Raw genomic sequence first — 20,596 nt, 5'->3', positions numbered from 1 at the left:
GGAACCAAACATTTTGGGCCCACGAAATGACTTTCTGCTACCCGCATCAGTTTAAATACTAGGGTGCATTATGACAATCAGGAATCTTGAAGAGGACTGAGCCACTTACTGTGATGCTAGTGTCCTTTTTCCCCTTATGAGAGGAAGCCACCACAGCCAGATACTGGATAACCTTCTTGGTGTTTTCTGTTTTCCCTGCACCAGATTCCCCTCTGAAAGACATGGGAAGAGTAAACCATTATACACTCTCTCCTTCTCTTGCTCTTTCCTGAAAGTCAAGTTATCAGTAACCGGCGTGACAGTATTTCTCTGCCATAGGTGATGGTTGGCCCTGCCTCAAGCTCCAATCGGAGGCAGGAGATTTGAGGCCCCTCTGAGCAGGGACACAAATCCCAAGCTCTGAGTTCTAATCCTGTCTTCCCCACTCCTGGCCCACACGCTTCCCAAGAGCACAGGTGGAAAGCATCTCAGCTCCTCGTTTCCAACTTGAGTTTGTAATCGGAACCTGGACCAGACTCCGCTGTCACTCTTCTGGGCTGTCTCCCAAGCGCTTAGTAGGGTGCTCTGTACACAGAAAGCATTCAAATACCACTGGTTAATTAACTGATTGATCGGGGAAAGTCAGGGATCCAGGACTGGATGGCAAACCTGAAACAGCGGCTAGTCTCCTTTAGGCTGTTGCTTTCCTTGCCCCGGACCTCAGTTTTTCAACCAGCAAAATCTGACATTTTCTGTCAACCACCCAAGAGAAAAGTGATGAAAGGAATCAATCAATCATACTTATTGAGCACTTACTGTATGTAGAGCACAGCACTAAGTGCTTGGAAGAGTACAGTTATTCACACTAATACCTGACCCTCCCTCTAGACTATAAACTAGTTATGGGTAGGAAATGTGTCTGCTAATTATGTTGTACCGTCTTCTCCCAAGTGCTTAGTCAGGGACCTGCACAGAGTAGGTGCTTAATAAATACAATTGATTCATTCAATGTAACAATATAACATACACATTCCTTGCCCACAACAAGCTTACAATTTAGTAAGCTCATCTAGAAGGAAACCATGACTCTAATTGTTAGCACAGCTGTAATAAACTGCAAAGAGGGCCGTTATACATCGGGCTGAAGAGCCCAAACGCCATCTTATTCAAAAAGGTCTCTGACCTTTATTCTACTTGTTTTATTTTGTTAATATGCTTTGTTTTGTTCTCTGTCTCCACCTTCTAGACTGTGAGCCGGGTAGGGACCGTCTCTATATGTTGCCAATTTGTACTTCCCAAGCGCTTAGTACAGTGCTCTGCACACAGTAAGCACTCAGTAAATGCGATTGAATGAATGAATGAATGGCCAAGTTGCTGGACTCTCTTGGGTCAATGTAGGACGTAGTGTCTACGGAAAGACCCCAAAGTCCCCGCTCTGCGGGGGTGGCACGCTTCTGGGAAGGCACGCCAAATTGTCAGAAGAATGAAACCGAACTGTAGAGAAAACCACAGACCAAAACATTTTATTTCAACGGCTCATCCGGGGAGATTGTTTCACGTCATTGAGACATCGCGAGGTGAAAGGACAGAGAATATAAGTTCACTATGGGCAGGGAATGTGTCTTCTAATTCTGTTGTATTGTACTCTCCCGAGTGCTTAGTGTAGTGCTCTGCACATAGTAAGCACTCGGAAAATACCATTGATTGATTAATTGATGCATCCAGGACCTTTGAAGAAGAAGGGAAGAACCTTCGCCAAGCCATGATTCCTCAAAGGGCTCTAGATAAACCGCAAACTGGTTTGTCCTCTTGACACAGGGAGATGGTGCATCCTTGAACTAAGAAGATTTAAGCCCAGCTATCTGAATTTCCCTCACTGCCCAAACTTCATCTTGCTTTAGAACAAGGGCAGTACAATGAGAAGCAGCGTGGCTCAGTGGAAAGAGCCCGGGCTTTGGAGTCAGAGGTCGTGGGTTCAAATCCCGGCTGTGTGACTTTGGGCAAGTCACTTAACTTCTCTGGGCCTCAGTTACCTCATCTGGAAAGTGATCTGTGAGCCCCCCGTGGGACAACCTGATCACCTTGTAACCTCCCCAGAGCTCAGAACAGTGCTTTGCACATAGTAAGCATTTAATAAATGCCACTATTATTATTATTATTATTATTGCAAAATGCCGAATCTGATGGCAGCATCAAATCCAAACAGAAGCCTTAAACATTAAAGCTAAACAGAGAGAAGCTAGAGGACCCAGTAACCGGGTCCTCAAGGTTTTCTGTAAGGGGGAGGAGAATATCTGCTTGAAGTCTCTCCCTTCTCCAAGCTTCGTGGCTCCGGGCCCGGCCCTGGCTATCTCCCCAGTCTCCTCTGCTGCCCAAGATTGTTAACAAAGACTCTAGAAAAGAATGGCGGTGACTCAGTGCACAAAGTTCAAGGCCACCCTGGAGCTGAAACTGGGCCGCTCAAGCTATCTAATTGTCAGCTGTGTGGCTTTGAGCAAGTCACTGCACTTCTCTGGGCCTCAGTTACCTCACTTATAAAACGGGGATTAAGATCCTGAGCCCCCAGTGGGACAACCTGATCACCTTGTAACGTCCCCAGCACTTAGAACAGTGCTTTGCACATAGTAAGCGCTTAATAAATGCCATTATTATTATTATTTAGGCTCCTTCTCTGATTCCTAATTGGAAAAAGGAGAAAATAATTTTCTCTGCCTAAGGCCCGGGAATAACTGCTTATATTTTTTTAAAAAAGTGTCCGGACTCTTCAGCCCTTTTTCTAGGAGCATTTTTCCCGAACAACACTTGGATTTCTGAGGGCTCCTTGAACCAAGAGTAGCAGGGATAATAATGCTACTTAATAAGCACTTACTACGTACCGAGCCCTGGCCTGGAATGCCCTCCCTCCACACATCCGCCAAGCTAGCTCTCTTCCCCCCTTCAAAGCCCTGCTGAGAGCTCACCTCCTCCAGAAAGCCTTCCCAGACTGAGCACCCTTTTCCCTCTCCTCCTCCGCATCCCCTCCGCCCTAACTCCTTTCCCTCCCCTCCACACTTGTATATATTTGTCCAGATTTATTACTCTATTTTACTTGTACATATTTACTATTCTATTTATTTTGTTAATGATGTGCATATAGCTTTAATTTTATTTATTCTAACTATTTTGACACCTGTCTACATGTTTTGTTTTGTTGTCCGTCTCCCCCTTCTAGACTGTTAGCCCGCTGTTGGGTAGGGACCGTCTCTAGATGTTGCCGACTTGTACTTCCCAAGCGCTTAGTCCAGTGCTCTGCACACAGTAAGCACTCAAAGTGTGACTTTGGGCAAGTCACTTCACTTCTCCGGGCCTCAGTTCCCTCGTCTTTAAAATAGGGATGAAGACCGTGAGAACCACGTGGGACAACCCGATTACTGTGTAACCTACCCAGCGCTTAGAACAGTGCCTTGCACATAGTAAGTGCTTAATAAATGCCATTATTATTATTATTATTAATAAATACGATTGAATGAATGGATGAATAAGCTAACAAGGAAATCAGATCGGACACAATCTCTGTGTCTCCCGAGGGGCTCACAATCTAAGAGTTAGGGAGAGCAGGCAATTTATACCTATTTTCCAGAAGAAGCAGCTGAGGCCCAGAGAAGTTAACTCGCTTGCCAGCAGGCCAGGGGAAGGGCTGGCTCTAGAACTCCACCCTCCTGTCTCCCTGCCCCATGGGACAACCTGATCTCTGTGTAACCTCCCCAGCGCTTAGAACAGTGCTTTGCACATAGTAAGCACTTAATAAATGCCATTATTATTATTATTATTATTATTATTATTATGCTCTTTATACGAGACCATTAGGGACACAGCACGGCCTAGTGGATAGAGTATAGTGGTGGGAGTCAGAAGACCTTGAGTTCTAATCCTGACTCCGCCACTGGTCCGCTCTGTGACCGGGGGCAAGTCGCTTACCTTCTCTGGGCCTCAGAAACCTTAACTGTAAATTGGGGATTAAGACTGTGAGCCCCACGTGGGACATGGACTGTGTCCAACCTGATTAGCTTGTATCTACCCCAGCGCTTAGTACATTGCCTGGCACATAGTAAGCACTTGACAAATACCACAAACAACAGCAACCAGGCTGGGAAGGGCTTCTGTGGGCTTCTCAGCTGGGAACAATGAGGATCTCGTCTCTGACACCAAGGACGGTGGAGAGTGAACTGGCATTTCAGGGGGATGGAGTGAGCGTCCCTTGTTTGAGTGCTGGACAGGACACACCCCTACTTGATTAGACCGTACGTTCCTTTGGGAAATACTCTCTACAATATTAATAATGATAATTATAGTATTTACTGTACTAAGTGCTGGGGTGGATACAAGCAAATCATATGGACACACTCCCTGCCTCCCATGGGCCTCACAGTCTCAATCTCCATTTTACAGATGAGGTAACTGAAGCCCAGAGAAGTGAAGTGACTTACCCAAGGTCACTCAGCATACATGTGGCAGAGCCGGGACTAGAACCCAGGTCCTTCCACTCCAAGGCCTGTTCTCTATCCACTATCCATTCTGTTTTATTGCCTGGATTGTTCTCTCCCAAGCACTTAGTACAGTGCTCTGCCCAAAGTAAGCACTCAATAAACACCATTGATTGATTGAGTTCAGCCCCTTCAAGAACTGACAAAGCCAGGTAACATGCGGTGGGGCCTCTCTATAGACTAAGGAGAAGCAGCGTGGCTCAGTGGAAAGAGCACAGGCTTTGGAGTCAGTGGTCATGGGTTCAAATTCCGGCTCCGCCACTGGTCAGCTGGGTGACTTTGGGCAAGTCACTTCACTTCTCCGGGCCTCAGTTACCTCATCTGTAAAATGAGGATTAAGACTATGAGCCCCACGTGGGACAACCTGATCACCTTGTAGCCCCCCAGCGCTTAGAACAGTGCTTTGTACATAGTGAGCACTTAATAAATGCCATCATTATTATTATTATTAAGGCCCACGGCAAGTCTAACGGCTCCTTTTAAGGTTCCCTATCAGTGCCTGATGGCTGAATCTCTGACTTCTTGCTCCCATAACTCAAGGCCCGATCTGCTTCCACGTCCTTCCCTGGGCCGCATGTGTGCATGTGTGTATTTGTGGGTGGGAGAGATGTTGGACCCTCAGTTTAGAAATCTGCTCCTCCCTACTTGGCCTGCTCAGCTGAAACCCTCCCATAATTTATTGATAAAAATAAAGTGTCCTAGGCAGGCAGCCAAACTAAGCACACCAATTTGCTGTTCCTTTGGAGTTTGCAAATCGATTCCACTGAAAATTTCCTTGGAAAAAGCAAAAACGTTTCTCTCTTGACCCTTCTCCCTCATCCCCCAGTTTATCAAACTGCCCTCTTAATATGGGGTCCCTTCTTTGCACTCTGTCCCTCCAACGACACCGCATTTCCTTTCTCTCAGGGGTCCCCCATGCCCATCTCCTGCCCTTTCCCCTCAATCACTAGGGATGTGACCATATATGGCATCATTTTCCTTGTGTACTGACCCTACCAGACTATAGGGCTTCGGGAAAGCTAATATGGCTTTCTGGCTTATTCCATTTAACCTCTTGCTTCCCCAAAAGTTCACCCAAATTTTCCCATAGTATCTGCGGCATTCTGTTTATTTTTCTGAGGCGAGTGTTCCGGGAGAGAGATAATTATGTGAACTCTTCCCACCCCTTTTCATAATGCTTGAATCCTAGGACCTTGAGAGGTCATTATGGTCACTCTCCTGTCTCTAGGCAAGACTGGATTCAAACCATTCTAGGAACATTGCTGTTTACTCTTTTCATAGACAGGAAAGGCTGTAGAGTCATCTTTCGACTTTTCTCCATTTCTAACAGGCCCGGAAATTCCTGAGACTCTTGGTCAGAGGTGGGACTCCAATAGGTGGGATTTTAGGGCTTTGGAGAATACCTGAAAGACTTTACTAAGGGGTAAAAAATGCAAAATGAGCTTCTATTCCTTCAGCTGTCAGGCAAATTCTGCTCCAGGCTAAATAAATGCCGTTCTGTTAGTTGTCTTAAAGGGCACATTTCCCAAATCTTCTCTCTCATGGTTCTGCCTCTTTGCTCGTTGTGGGCAGGGAATGTGTCTGTTTCTTGTTATATCGTATTCTCCCAAGCGCTTAGTACAGTGCTTTGCACACAGTAAGTGCCCTATGAACACAATTGAATGAATGAAACTACTATTCACTTGACTCAGAAACCCAGGCATATCGTAGTGCCTTGCTGAATGGATCTCCCTTAAATCTCTTCATCCATTGTGCCCTGACTATGGGACCCAAGACTATAGGTGTAGATCAGCTGATATGAAGCTGAACCCAGTTGCATTTAAGGGGGTTCAGACAAGTCACCCTTGGCCTTGCTGCCTTTGTCCCATTGCTGGGCTAAAGAGTGAAGGGGTGGGAGAAAGGAGGCTAAATGTTCATTCACATGTTCTGCTTTGTTTTGAGTCTGTGTCCCACGAAGAAGCTAAGGGAAGTAAGCCAAATTAAAGAGTATTTCCATCTAACCTCATCTTGCTGTTGGGGCTGTCATACTAGAAAAGCCAAGACCACTCTGGCCATGCTGTGGGCTCATCCAGAATCACCTTAGCTATTTAAAGTGGGCCAAGCCACATTTTACTCACAGACCCAACCTGGGCCAGCCTTTAAAAATAAAATTTCAGGGTTCAGTCGGGCCGTGTCCCAGATTTCTCAAGGCCATTTGGACTTGGGCAAAATTGAGCGGGAACACAGAAATCTGGTCTGCGGAAGGCTCTGGCCTCCTAGGTGTTAAAAATGCCGAGCAGCAGAATTTCTCCAGCCCTTTCAGTTCTCCTGATGTCAGAGCATGGCTACGGGGAGAACCACTCATCTCACAGATATGGTTCCTCTGCTTTGGGTCACGCTGCCTGATTGGTTTGCAAGAACAGTCTAGTGTTTCCCAGGCTGTGGACCCTTGCCCTTATTTAACTTTGTCCAATTCAATCCAACACTCTAAGAGAATGGTACTAAAAGCACAATATGTAAACACCAGGCCTACCAGTCCTTTGCCAGGCCTCTTAGATGGCATTTGTTAAGCTTTTACTATGTGCAAAGCACTGTTCTAAACACTGGGGGGGATACAAGGTGATCAGGTTATCCCACATGGGGCTCACAGTCTTCATCCCCATTTTACAGGTGAGGTAACTGAGGCTCAGAGAAGTTAAGTGACTTGCCCAAGGTCACACAGCAGACATGTGGTGGAGCCGGAATTAGAACCCACGACCTCTGACACCCAAGCCCGTGCTCTTTCCGCTGAGCCATGCTGCTTCTCACCTGTCTCCTCTTTCTCTTGACTTACCTCTCCTAGCCAACTGAATAACTTTCATTTTCCTCCATTGCCCACTCTCCCAGTGTTTATCTTGTTTTTCCTTCCCCTTTTTAGTCAGTTCATTTGATCGTATTTACTGAGCAGTTACTGTGCGCAGAGCAGTGTATTAAGCATTTTGGAGCGTGTGATACAACAATAAAAAGACACATTCCCTGCCCACAATGAGCTTTCCCTGCTCGCCACATCCCTTCCCCTTCACGTTGGCCTCTCTCTGAACCCTCCACTCAAGGTGACCAGATGTCCCAGAATTGCAGCGTCTGTCCCATCTCCTGCTTTAAGTTCTTCAGAACACATTCACCCTAACCCCAACAACCTGAAGGAAAAGAATAATCTGGCTGTCTATGGCTCAGATGATGGAGGAGAGGATGAGGGGAGAGATGACGGAGTGAAGGGGAGAGGAGAGGTTGAAGGGAAAGATAAGGGTAGCCAAGGGTGGTCACTGCCGACACTTAGAGATACGGGCCATGCCTTTGCTGATCTGGAAGTACCACAAGTTACACAATGTAACATACTGATCATCATCATCATCAATCGTATTTATTGAACGCTTACTGTGTGCAGAGCACTGGACTAAGCGCTTGGGAAGTACAAATTGGCAACATATAGAGACAGTCCCTACCCAACAGTGGGCTGATGTCGCATGGAAGTTTTTCTGGACTTTCACAAAGCCTAGAGAGCATCCCTGGGGGCCTCCTCCAATCCCTTTGGCCCCAAACTCATTCATTCATTCAATCATATTTATTGAGCGTTTACTGTGTGCAGAGGACTGTACTGAGCGCTTCGGAGGGTACAGTACAACAATAAACATACTGATGCATTCTCTCCCAGATTCCTGTATGAATAAGCACCTCTTCCAAGACACTGGCCTCAGGTGGGAGAGCTGAGGGGAGAGGGAAGCCAGGTGTTTAAAATAAAATAATGGCAGCGGCTTCAGTACACCTGCCAGACTGACAGGGGGAAGTTCACTTGAAAATCAGATGGCTCAGGATAAAAGTGGACAAATGGCCACCTTACCCAAGCCCAGGGTAGGGTGTGGGGCTCGGGCAGCTACGCAGAAGATCACAAGGCCTGGCAGAGGTCTGTGTGAGCTTCCATCCTTCAAGAATTCTCCTCTTCCCCACAGCCCTATCCCACCTCTTTCTATTTCCTCTCAACCCCTTCCCTAATTTTTGCCACATCTCACCTCAGGTGACCAAAATGGTCACCTGATCTCCAGTTCCTGCCGACCAACTTCGGAGAGTGGCGGACGTCAGCTCAGAGGCTCACCGATCCCTCTCAGCCCCCGTTCCGGATACACTTCCATGCCTACCCGGGTCTCCACAGCAACCCAGTTTTCCAAACAACCAGAGGAAGCGAGACCAGCACAACTGCAAAGATTGGGAAACGCTCCAGGGGCAGACTGACATGCAAAGCTCAGCCCAGGAGGAAACAATACCAAATATCTCTTCCCTACTTTGCTTGGCTCTCGTTCCTCCTCCAGTAAACAGCATCCTCCAGACACAAAGAAGGACGGAAATGACTTCCCGGTGACCCAGCTGGGAGGACAGGAACCCACAACTGAAAGCCAAGGATCCAAACAAACTGGGATGGAAGACGACAAATATAATTAGGTCTGTCTTCTCAGATAGACGTTCACCTTTTTGGGATGAGGGGGTTCAGTTACCCAAACTCAGGTAATTGGTTGTTTGATAGCTCAGGTTCATGTGTACTCAGTTCTGCTAGTTTGGTTAGAACGCTGTTAGGGAGTTAGGGGCCATTTGTCTGCTATCGTGAGCCTGACTGGATGCAGCATGCCACAGTGTGGAAGGAAGAGTTGTGAGCATACATTTACTATTCTATTTATTTTGTTAATGATGTGCATTTAGCTTTAATTCTATTTGTTCTGATGACTTGACACCTGTCTACGTGTTTTGTTGTCTGTCTCCCGCTTCTAGACAGTGAGCCCATTGTTGGGTAGGGACCGTCTCTATACGTTGCCAACTTGTACTTCCCAAGCGCTTAGTACAGTGCTCTGCACACAGTGAGCACTCAATGAATACAATTGAATGAATGAATATTGAGGATGCTACCAACTTCATTTCTTTGTACTAATGAAGAAGACAGTGCCATGGAAAACAGAAAACAGCAGATATGAAAATGCCAAGGCAGTAACTTGGCAGGAGGGGATGGGAACCAGTGAGGGCTCTGCACAGCATAGGACTGACAAACAGGTAGGTTTAATAGTTTAGTGGTTTTCCGAGGCCAGTAATAAAATTAATAGTTATGGCATTTATTAACACTAAGGATTGAGATGGAAAAAGGCGAGCAGATCACAGCCCCTGTCGCAACATGGGTCTCACAATTAATCTTCTCCCCAATTTACAGATGAGGGAGCTGAAACCCAGAGAGGTTAAGTGCCTTGCCCAAGGACACACAGCAGACCAGAGGCAGAGCTGGGGTTAGAACCCAGACCTCCTGACTTCTAGTTGATAGAAGGAGGGAAAATCTTAATGACTGAGTAATTAAGAACCAAAGAGATAAAGGGGTTGGGAGGCTAGGAAGCCACAGGAAGGCTTATAGAATCCATTCATAACCTTCCATCTTTACTGGAAGTACATCATGAAAAGGGAAAGCAAGGCATAACCACATCCTAAATGTGAACCAGAGGACTTTGTGGCCCTGGGGTTGCATTGCCAGAGGGGAAGCATTGTAATGTAGGCCTTCAGGAGATGCCTAAGGTCTGGATAGGACTTGTGTTCTGGTTCCAGATTCTCCTTTGACTTAATGTGTCACTTTGAGCAAAGCACTTACTCTCTTTAGGCCTCAGTCTTGCCACCTGTAAAATAGAGGTGATCTCACTGGGGCACCTATCTGCACCTCAGCAACAGGACAGGTCGTTTTCCTCCTGGCCACTCACCTACAGCTTTGTCCAGCCTTGGGGCAGGCAATAAGGTGAAAGGGGTTAGTCCAGGGACCTTTAGGCACTGGGTCATAGGACCATTGATGGTTTTCGGTTTTGTTTTTTTAAATGGTATTTAAGCGCTTACTATATGCTAGGCACTGTACTAAGTGCTGGAGGAGATAGAAGCTAATCAGGTTAGACACGGTCCATGTCCCACATGGGGCTCACAGTCTTAATCCCCATTTTACAGATAAGGTAAGTGGGGCCCAGAGAAGTTAAGGCTCAGTATTTCTTCAGTACTCGCAAACCTCCCGTAGCCCTTTTGTATGTCTCTTCCAATGTACTTGTACATATAATAATTACGGTACTTCCTAAGTACCTAGTATGTCAAGTACTGTACTAATCTGAGGAAACTGGGGTCATCGTGTGGGTTCAAAGAACTAGAGTTGTTCTGCTTGGAGAAGAAAGGGCTTTCAGGAAACCTAAAACCCATCTTCCAAAACACAAAAGCAGAGAAAGCATCTAAACTGTTCTCCCTCCTAATTAGACTCCAGGAGGGAAAAGGATTATGTCTGACCAGATATTCTTGTATCTCCCTCAATGCTTAGTATGGTGCTTGGCTTAACAAATACCACTATCATTATTATTAGAAACTACAGCAGGAGGGATTTGGGTGAGACTAGGTACAAGGACAAAGTTACTGGCCCTGAAGCCTTTTCTAACAGGCTACCAGAATAGGTCCGTGGAGATCTTTAAAAATCAGATACCCACCTATCTAAGGTGATGTAGGTGTCTTTCCGTCTGGAGGCAGGGAGATGGACTAGATGACCTCAGTCCCTTCTGGCCTGAAGATGTTTGGATTTTTAGCAGAACTCACTGCCCTACTTGGTTCCCATTTTTAAAGCTACCGAGACTTCCTAGACCCTGAGAAGGCCTTCTTCTACACCCCACCAAAAATTCAGTAGTGCTCATAAACTCAGGGCCAAATATGAAAGAGTTAAAAAGGCCCAAATGGAAAACTAAAATGAATCAAGAGGGGGCTAGCCCAAAGGGCATTTGAGTCATAAGCGAGGCATCTTGAAAGAGACAGGATTTATCTTGGGAGATGAAGTGCGCGGACAATCTATGGTCCATCAGAAACATTGTTCTCTAATGGGTTCCCCTCTGATCCCCAGAAGATACAGATTCCAGCTGTCGGGTGAGCTATGTCCCAGGGCGGAGATAACCGCACCACTTGCCCCATGATGATGATGATGATGGCATTTATTAAGCGCTTACTATGTGCCAAGCACTGTTCTAAGCACTGGGGAGGTTACAAGGTGATCAGGTTGTCCCACGGGGGGCTCACAGTCTTCATCCTCATTTTCCAGATGAGGGAACTGAGGCCCAGAGAAGTGAAGTGACTTGGCCAAAGTCAAACAGCTGACAAGTGGAGGAGCCGGGATTTGAACCTATGACCTCTGACTCCAAAGCCTGGGCTCTTTCCACTGAGCCACGCTGCTTCTCTAAACTTATATAACTAAACCATATAACTTATATCCATATCTGTAAATTTTTTACATTAACGTCTCTCCCTCTAGACTCTTTCAGTCACTGTGGGCAGGGAATGTGTCTGTTTATCGTTATACTGTACTCTCCCAAGCGCTTAGCACAGTGCTCTGTGCACAGTAAGCGCTCAATAAATACAACTGAGTGAATGAATGAACCACCCCAGACCGGGGCCCCTAGGGCTCCTGATGGAGATCGTGGGCCATTCCTGTCTAAGCCCATGTTCCCAGACAGCTCCAGGGAGCAGGTCGCAGGGAAGGAACCCCAGGGGAGCTTCCCGGGGACTCGGGACAAAGAAACTTTCTTCAGGTTACGATGCCTGTTAATAATAATAATAATAATGGCATTTATTAAGCACTTACTATGTGCAAAGCACTGTTCTAAACACTGGGGAGGTTACAAGGCGATCAGGTTGTCCGACGGGGGGCTCACAGTCTTACTCCCCATTTTACAGGTGAGGTAACTGAGGCACGGAGAAGTGAAATGACTTGCCCACAGTCGCACAGCTGACAATTGGTGGAGCCGGGGTTTGAACCCATGACCTCTGACTCCAAAGCCTGGGCTCTTTCCACTGAGCCACGCTGCTTCTCTAAGATTTGCCTAGGGTGGAGATGACCCTTCCAGGCTCCAAAATAACAATAATAATAATGATGGTATGTGTTAAGCACTTACTATGTGCAAAGCACTGTTCTAAGTGCTGGGAGGCAGGGGGATTTCCTCTTCCCCCTCTAGACTGTAAGCTCATTATGTGCAGGGGATGCTTCTGCTAATTTCTCTTGCATTGCGCTCTCCCAAGCGCTTAAAACAGTGCTCTGCACAGAGTAAGCCCTTCACAAATACCACTGATTGATCGATGCAGGCAGATCTGCATGACCTGGGCTGGGAATCTGGCTCACCCCGGTCGGTAGAATGTGACACTTTCCATCCTCTCATCATCAACAGTAATAATAATGGCACTTATTAAGCGCTTACTATGTGCAAAGCACTGTACTAAGCGCTGGGTAGTTTTGTGCTGAAGACTGTACACTTAGTACAGGGAAATTATAAGTGCAGAATCAAACTGGGCCTTTGCCCTTTGGGGAAATCAGCAAACATAAAACACGGACATATAATTAACTTGTACCTACCCCAGTGCTTAGAAAAGTATTTGACACTTAACAAATGCAATATATAGATAGATAGATAGATAGATAGATCTATCTATCTATCTATCTATATATATATATCATGGAATCGCAAGAACACGGAAAGATCAAGAGGCTTAGCTAAAGCCTCAAGAAGCATTCATTCATTCAATTGTATTTATTGAGTGCTTACTGTTTGCAGAGCACTGTACTAAGCGCTTGGGAAGTACAAGCAGCGTGGCATACTGTATATGGGGAGTCAGAGGTCATGGGTTCAAATCCCACCTTTGCCACTCATCTGCTGTGTGACCTTGGGCAAGCCACTTCACTTCTCTGGGCCTCAGTTCCCTCATCTGTAAAATGGGGATAGAGACTGTGAGCCCCACACGGGACAGGGACGGTGTCCTACCCAATTTGCTTGCATCCACTACAGTGCCTGGTGCATAGTAAGCGCTTTTATTTTGCTATTTATTTTATTTTGTTAGTATGTTTGGTTTGGTTCTCTGTCTCCCCCTTCTAGACTGTGAGCCCGCTGTTGGGTAGGGACTGTCTCTATGTGTTGCCGACTTGTACTTCCCAAGTGCTTAGTACAGTGCTCTGCACACAGTAAGCGCTCAATAAATACGATTGATTGATTCATGAATACCACGATTATCATTAGGCCTCTCCTTGTGGCTGCTGCTGAGTAATGCCCTTCAAGCCAAGGAATCTGCAATTCCGGGATTGTGTCCGTCTCTTTCCTTGCCTCCTCCTGGGCCCACTGCGTAGCTCTGGGGATGGCGTCCCTCGGCCAGAGGACCCGGGAGCAGGAACCGAGAAGGACACGGCCACTCCACTTACGTGCACAGGATGGACTGGTCCTCGCGGTCTGTGAACAGAAAGGGACAAGGACTTGGGGTTAGAATGACGACATTACACTCGAGACCCTGAGTTGTCAAAACCCTTGTCACACCTGACAGCCTTCTGCCCCTTCTCACCCCGGGGGAGTAGCGGGCAGACACTGATGGGCTGAGAGTTTAGAGAAGCAGCGCGGCTCGGTGAAAAGAGCCCGGGCTTGGGAGTCAGAGGACATGGGTTCAAATCCCAGCTCCGCCAATTGTCAGCTGGGTGACTTTGGGCAAGTCACTTCTCTGGGCCTCAGTGACCTCATCTGGAAAATGGGGATGAAGACAGTGAGCCCCCCGTGGAACAACCTGATCACCTTGCAACCTCCCCAGTGCTTAGAATCAATCAATCATATTTATTGAGCGCTTACTGTGTGCAGAGCACTGTACTAGGCACTTGGGATGAACAAGTTGGCAACATACAGAGACAGTCCCCACCCAACAGTGGGCTCCCAGTCTAGAAGGGGGAGACAGAGAACAAAACCATACTAACAAAATAAAATAAATAGAATAGATATGTACAAGTAAAATAGAGTAATAAATATGTACAAACATATATATATATATATATATACAGCAGCGCTTTGCACATAGTAAGCGCTTAATAAATGCCATCATCATCATCACGGGGCAAGTGCTGCGGTTATCTCCTCCCTGGGACATAGCTCACCCGACAGCTGGAATCTGTATCTTCTGGGGATCAGGCAAGGCACATAGTAAGCGCTTAATAAATGCCATCATCATTATTATTATTATTTAGTAAGTGTGGCAGCAGTTAGAGGGCTCTTCTAGCCGAGAGGCGGGTGCTTGTGGCAGGAGGGGGAGGTGGGGTGTTGTGTTTAAGTGGGAGGGACAGTAATAATAATAATTATGGTACTTAAGTGCTTACTGGGTGCTAACACTGTAGATTCATTCATTCATTCAATCGTATTAATTGAGTGCCTACCGTGTGCAGAGCACTGTACTAAGTGCTTGGGAAGTCCAAGTTGGCAACATATAGAGACGGTCCCTCCCCAACAGTGGGCTCACAGTCTAGAAGGACTATAAAAGTTAATCAGGTTGGACACAGCCCCCGTCTCACACGGGGCTCACGGTCTCAATCCCCATTTTCCAGATGAGGGAACTGAAGCATGGAGAAGTGAAGTGACTTGCCCAGGGTCACACAGCAGACTTGCGGCAGAGCCGGGATTAGAACCCAGCCTTGCTCTATCCACTAAACTGTGCTGACAGGGGCCCTCAATCTATATGTTGCCAACTTGTACTTCCCAAGCGCTTAGTACAGTGCTCTGCACACAGTTAGCGCTCAATAAATACGATTGATTGATTGATTGATCACTTCCAGGGCCCCCCACTAGCCCCTCCAGCCCTCTCATCCCCTCCTGCTGGCTCCCTCCCTCACCTCTGCATCATCCAACCAGGAAGTGGTGCTAATAAAAGCAACTTGGGAAGAGGAGAGGTGGGCCGAAATGTAACCATGTTGATGCTGCCAAAGCCTAGATACATAATGATTCCCTTTTCACATCATCATCATAATAATAATGATAATTAGAGTATCTGTTAAGCACTTACTATGTGCCAGGTACTGTACTAAGCGCTGGGGTGGATACAAGCAAATCAGGTTGGACATAGTCCCTGTCTCACATGAGGCTCACAGCCTCAATCCCTATTTTACAGATGAGGTAACAGGTCCAGAGAATTGAAATAACTTGTATATATAATTTGTACAGATTTATTACTCTATTTTACTTGTACATATCTACTAGTCTATTTATTCTGTTAATGATATGCATCTAGCTGGATAGGGACCGTCTCTATATGTTGCCAACTTGTACTTCCCAAGTGCTTAGTACAGTGCTCTGCACACAGTAAGCGCTCAAAAAATATGATTGATCGATTGATCTAGCTTTACTTCTATTTATTCTGACTTGACACCTGTCCACATGTTTTGTTGTCTGTCTCCCCCTTCTAGACTGTGACCCCATTGTTGGGTAGGGACTGTCTCTGTACTTCCCAAGTGCTCCGCACACAGTAAGCGCTCAATAAATACGACTGAATGAATGAATGAATGAAAGGTCACACAGTAGACAAGTGGCAGAGCCAGGATTAGAACCTATGACCCTCTGATTCAATCAATCAATCATATTTATTGAGTGCTTACTGTGTGCAGAGCACTGTACTAAGCACTCGGGAAGTACAAGTTGGCAACATATAGAGACGGTCCCTACCCAACCGTGGGCTCACAGTCTAGAAGGGGGAGACAGAAAACAAAACATATTAACAAAATCAAATAAATAGAATAAATATGTACAAGTAAAGGGAAGGCTGGGTTGGAGAAGGCCTCTTGGGGGAGATTTGATTCTAGTATCCTCCATCAGATAACTTTAGTGGTAAATCAGGAATAGGGGAGAAGAGGAGGAAATCAGAAATACGCAAACGGGGGAAGCAATATCTCCATTAAGCCCATACTCACAAAGGGCGGAGTGAATGGCACGAAGTCTGACTTCTCTGCCTTCCCCAAATCTATCATAAAAACCCACTAGGCCAAAGACTGAGACTCAGGGAGGGAAAAGACTTAGCCCAGAACCGCCCACCAACTTCTAACTTAGGAGGGAAACCGGGATCCTGGGACCAGCCGCAGTGTGAGGGCTTTGAGAAGCAGCGTGGCTCAGTGGAAAGAGCCCGGGCTTTGGAGTCAGAGGTCATGGGTTCAAATCCCGGCTCCGCCAATCGCCAGCTGTGTGACTTTGGGCAAGTCACTTCACTTCTCTGGGCCTCAGTTACCTCATCTGTAAAATGGGGATTAAGACTGTGAGCCCCCCGGGAGACAACCTGATCACCTTGTAACCTCCCCAGAGCTTAGAACAGTGCTTTGCACATAGTAAGCGCTTAATAAATGCCATTATTATTATTATTATTATTATTTGAGCACTCTGGGGAAGGGGTGGGAGGCGGCACACCTGAGGAGCTCCTTGGTCTCTGGGCCACTGGCTCCTGTTGGGCTGTGGCTAGCATCTCTCCTACACTGTAAGCCTGGGCAGTTCCCTTCCTTATTCCCTCTTTAATAATAATAATAATGATGGCATTTGTTAAGCGCTTACTATGTGCACTGTTCTAAGCGCTGGGGAGGTTACAAGGTGATCAGGTTGCCCCACGTGGGGTTCACAATCTTAATCCCCATTTGACAGATGAGGTAAGTGAGGCTCAGAGAAGTTAAGTGAGTTGCCCAAGCAGACGTGTGGCAGAGTCGAGATTCGAACCCATGACCTCTGACTCCCAAGCCCGGGCTCTCGCCACTGAGCCACGCTGCTTCTCTTTACTGAAAGGCTGACTGAGGCTAGTCTGTGAGGTCATTACATCTACAGGGCATATCCACAGTGGGCTGGGCCCAGTATTAACATGATTGACAGAAGTCATCAATCAATCAATCAATCAATCGTATTTATTGAGCGCTTACTGTGTGCAGAGCACTGTACTAAGCACTTGATGCCTGCCCTCCTGGAACTTACACTCTAAGGTGGGGAAACAGGACAGACAGGCAGCTGAGCATTTAACTGCTCCTGCATTTAGAACAGTGCTTTGCACATAGTAAGTGCTTAACAAATACCATTATTATTATTATTATTATTATTATTATTATTATTATTATTATTATTACTGAATGTTTCCTTTCCCCAATCTGATCTTATACCCACTGAGGCAATGAGGAGCCGCTTTAGCTTCCATGGGGTTTAGTTGGCCGTGTGCTTTCAGTGCCGGATTTTCAGGATAAAAAGTCTTTTGTTCTTTCTAAATGAGTTTCTTAGGCAACTCTGACCAGGAGCCAGGTGCGAGAAGACATTGGCCACCGAAGAGGGTTGGAAAGCTCAAAGCTGGGCAAATCTGAACTCCACACTCAGTGGATAAAAGAGGATAAAAGTGGAGTGCAGTGCAGAACTGATAAAAAGTCCTAGACAGAGGGATGGGGAAAATGAGGGCCGGTGGGCAGGCGAGAAGAATCTATAAAGCTGCAAGCCAGAAGCAGAATTGCAACATAGGAAATGGATCGTTTTCCCCCAAACTGGGCCTTTTTGTGTTCTTGCGACTCAAACATTTATATATATACATAAATAAATATATGTAAATATATATAATTGTGATTCAAACATATTCAAATATATATATTCGTGTGATTCAAACATTTATATATATATGTAAATATATATAATTGTGATTCAAACATATTCAAATATATATATTTGTGATTCAAGCATTTATATATACATATATAAATCTATGTAAATATATGTAATTGTGATTCAAACATATTCAAATATATATTCTTGTGATTCAATTATATATATATGCATATATAAACATATGTAAATATATATAATTGTGATTCAAACATATTCAAATATATATTCTTGTGATTCAGACAATTATATATATGCATATATAAATATATGTAAATATATATAATTGTGATTCAAACATATTCAAATATATATTCTTGTGATTCAAATATTTATATATACATATATAAATCATATAAATATATATAATTGTGACAAGCATATTCAAATATATATATTCTTGTGATTCAAACATTTATATATGTACATATATAAACATATGTAAATATATATAATTGTGATTCAAGCACATTCAAATATATACATTCTTGTGATTCAAGCATTTATATATACATATATAAATATATGTAATATATATAATTGTGATTCAAACATATTCAAATATATATTCTTGTGGTTCATTTATATGCATGCATATATAAATATATGTAAATATATATAATTGTGATTCAAACATATTCAAATATATTCTTGTGATTCATTTATATGCATACATATATAAATATATGTAAATATATATAATTGTGATTCAACCATATTCAAATGTATATATTCTTGTGATTCAAGCATTTACATATATATAATATATAAATATATGTAAAACATATACTTACATATATATGTGTGATTCAAACATTTATATATTTACATATATAAATATATGTAAATATATAAATGTTTGATTCACAAGAACTCAAAAAGGCCCAGTTTGGGGGAAAATGATCCATATATATCCATAGATGAATAGATACATATTTTTACAGTATTTGTTAAGTGCTTACTATGTTTCAGACACTGTTCCACGTACGGAAGTAGGTACAAGTTAATTTTATGTTCGCATTTTCTGTTTTCTTGTTTCCTCAAAGGGGCAAAGTTCCAGTTGGATTCTACGCTTATCATTTCCCTATTCACCTAGCACAGTCCCCGGAAAAAAGCTACGCAGTACTACGGATGTTGATGACGATGATGAGTGGACAGGAAGAATCCTATTCTCGGGGTGAGCCAGATTCCCAGCCCAGGTCATGCTGACGGTCGGTCCTTTTAAATGATCAGTGGTGTTTGCTAAGCCAACGCTTCTCAACCAGTGGTGCCAGGATTACCAGCTGGACTTTGGATCTCTCTGCTAGTCACCTCTGGAGGATATACCCCCCGGTGTAAGTGCTTTCTTAAATACGGATGGAGGATTTTTGTGTGTCTTTCAATCGTATTTATTGAGCGCTTACTTTGTGCAGAGCCCTTGGGAAGTACAAATCGGCAACATATGGAGACAGTCCCTACCCAACAACGGGCTCAGAATCTAGAAGGGGGAGACGGTCAACAAAACAAAACAAGACAAGATACCTATCATTAACCCCCAAAATATAAATTAACAAAAATATATAAATAGACATGCTTAGTTTTAACACCCCAAAATGTGTTGCTCAAGAGACCAGAATATTTTAAAGGTTGTCCTAGGAGATTTCCTCACCCAAAGGATTTGTTGAACATTTCACTCATACCTCAGTGAAGAATCGATGGTCAGTAAGTATTTTTTCCATGTAGCAAACGGTAATTTCATCTGCTTCTTTTAGTTTTAGAATGACCCGTAACCTGAACCTAGCAATATTTAAAAGAAGTTTGCCAAAATTCGCATATCGATTAGCTGAAAATATCTCTTCATACTGGCTGATTGTGTGCTGTAGGCCGAGGTGGTTCTCTTGACCAAAGGCCTTCGAGATCACTCCCCAGGAGAGAAAGCCCCCTGATGTTTTCTCGTTAGCGGCTACCACCCAGCATGAGAGTCCAGTGTGACTCCTCTTCCTTGGCTTCAGCCCTATTGTCCCCTCAACTGGCTTCAAACACCTCCCAATGTTCCAGACAGTAGTGTTCCTCGTCTGTATATACGGTCTCCTGGTTCCCAGACCCATTCACTAGCCACTGGGCATGCTCTTAGTGTGGGAGCCTCGTGTTGGGCAGAGACTATGTCTCATCTGATGATCTAATATCTACCCTAGCATTTATTACAGTGCTTGGCACATAGTGATAATGATGCAGTTTCCTGATGAGAATGAAAGGATTACAGTACGTAGTTGTTTGTTTATTGTAATCCGGTTTCTTTCACCCCTGCCCGTCAAGTTCCAGATGGAAGCACAAAGTTGGCACACTTTAGGCGCTTAATAACTACCGTAATAACGACTGCGGTAAAGGGTGTTCCCAGAAATCTGGGCCCAACGAAAGAAATATATGAATTGAATTGATTTATGAATTCAAATTGCGTGTCACAACATCTTCTCCTGCTTGGTACACCTAGCCTTTAGACCGTTTTATTTCCTGAACTACATAAAATCAACTCTGGAAATGTTCGACTTGAAGAACTCAAGATCTATTTTAGCTTGCGGCGGGCAGGGAATGTGTCCACCGACTCTGTTGTACTGTGAGCCCACTGTTTGGCGGGGACCGTCTCTATATGTTGCCAACTTGTAC

General features: G+C 44.8%; 1 protein-coding gene across 3 annotated transcripts in view; it reads right to left on the bottom strand.

The window, feature by feature from the left end:
* MYH11 (myosin heavy chain 11) overlaps positions 1-20,596 on the bottom strand; it is a 125,948-nt gene that overhangs the window by 67,580 nt on the left and 37,772 nt on the right. For all 3 annotated transcript variants that reach the window (XM_038762297.1, XM_038762298.1, XM_038762299.1), the window contains exons 4-5: positions 13,738-13,765; positions 110-212 (exon numbers count right to left, since the gene is read on the bottom strand). In XM_038762297.1, the coding sequence (XP_038618225.1) occupies positions 110-212; positions 13,738-13,765 (131 nt within the window). The remainder of the gene's footprint in view (positions 1-109; positions 213-13,737; positions 13,766-20,596) is intronic.

Source organism: Tachyglossus aculeatus, chromosome 21 (genome assembly GCF_015852505.1).
Source record: "Tachyglossus aculeatus isolate mTacAcu1 chromosome 21, mTacAcu1.pri, whole genome shotgun sequence".
Lineage (NCBI taxonomy): Eukaryota > Metazoa > Chordata > Mammalia > Monotremata > Tachyglossidae > Tachyglossus > Tachyglossus aculeatus.
The sequence above is the reverse complement of the archived record's forward strand: the minus strand, read 5'-3'. Positions and strand labels throughout refer to the sequence as shown.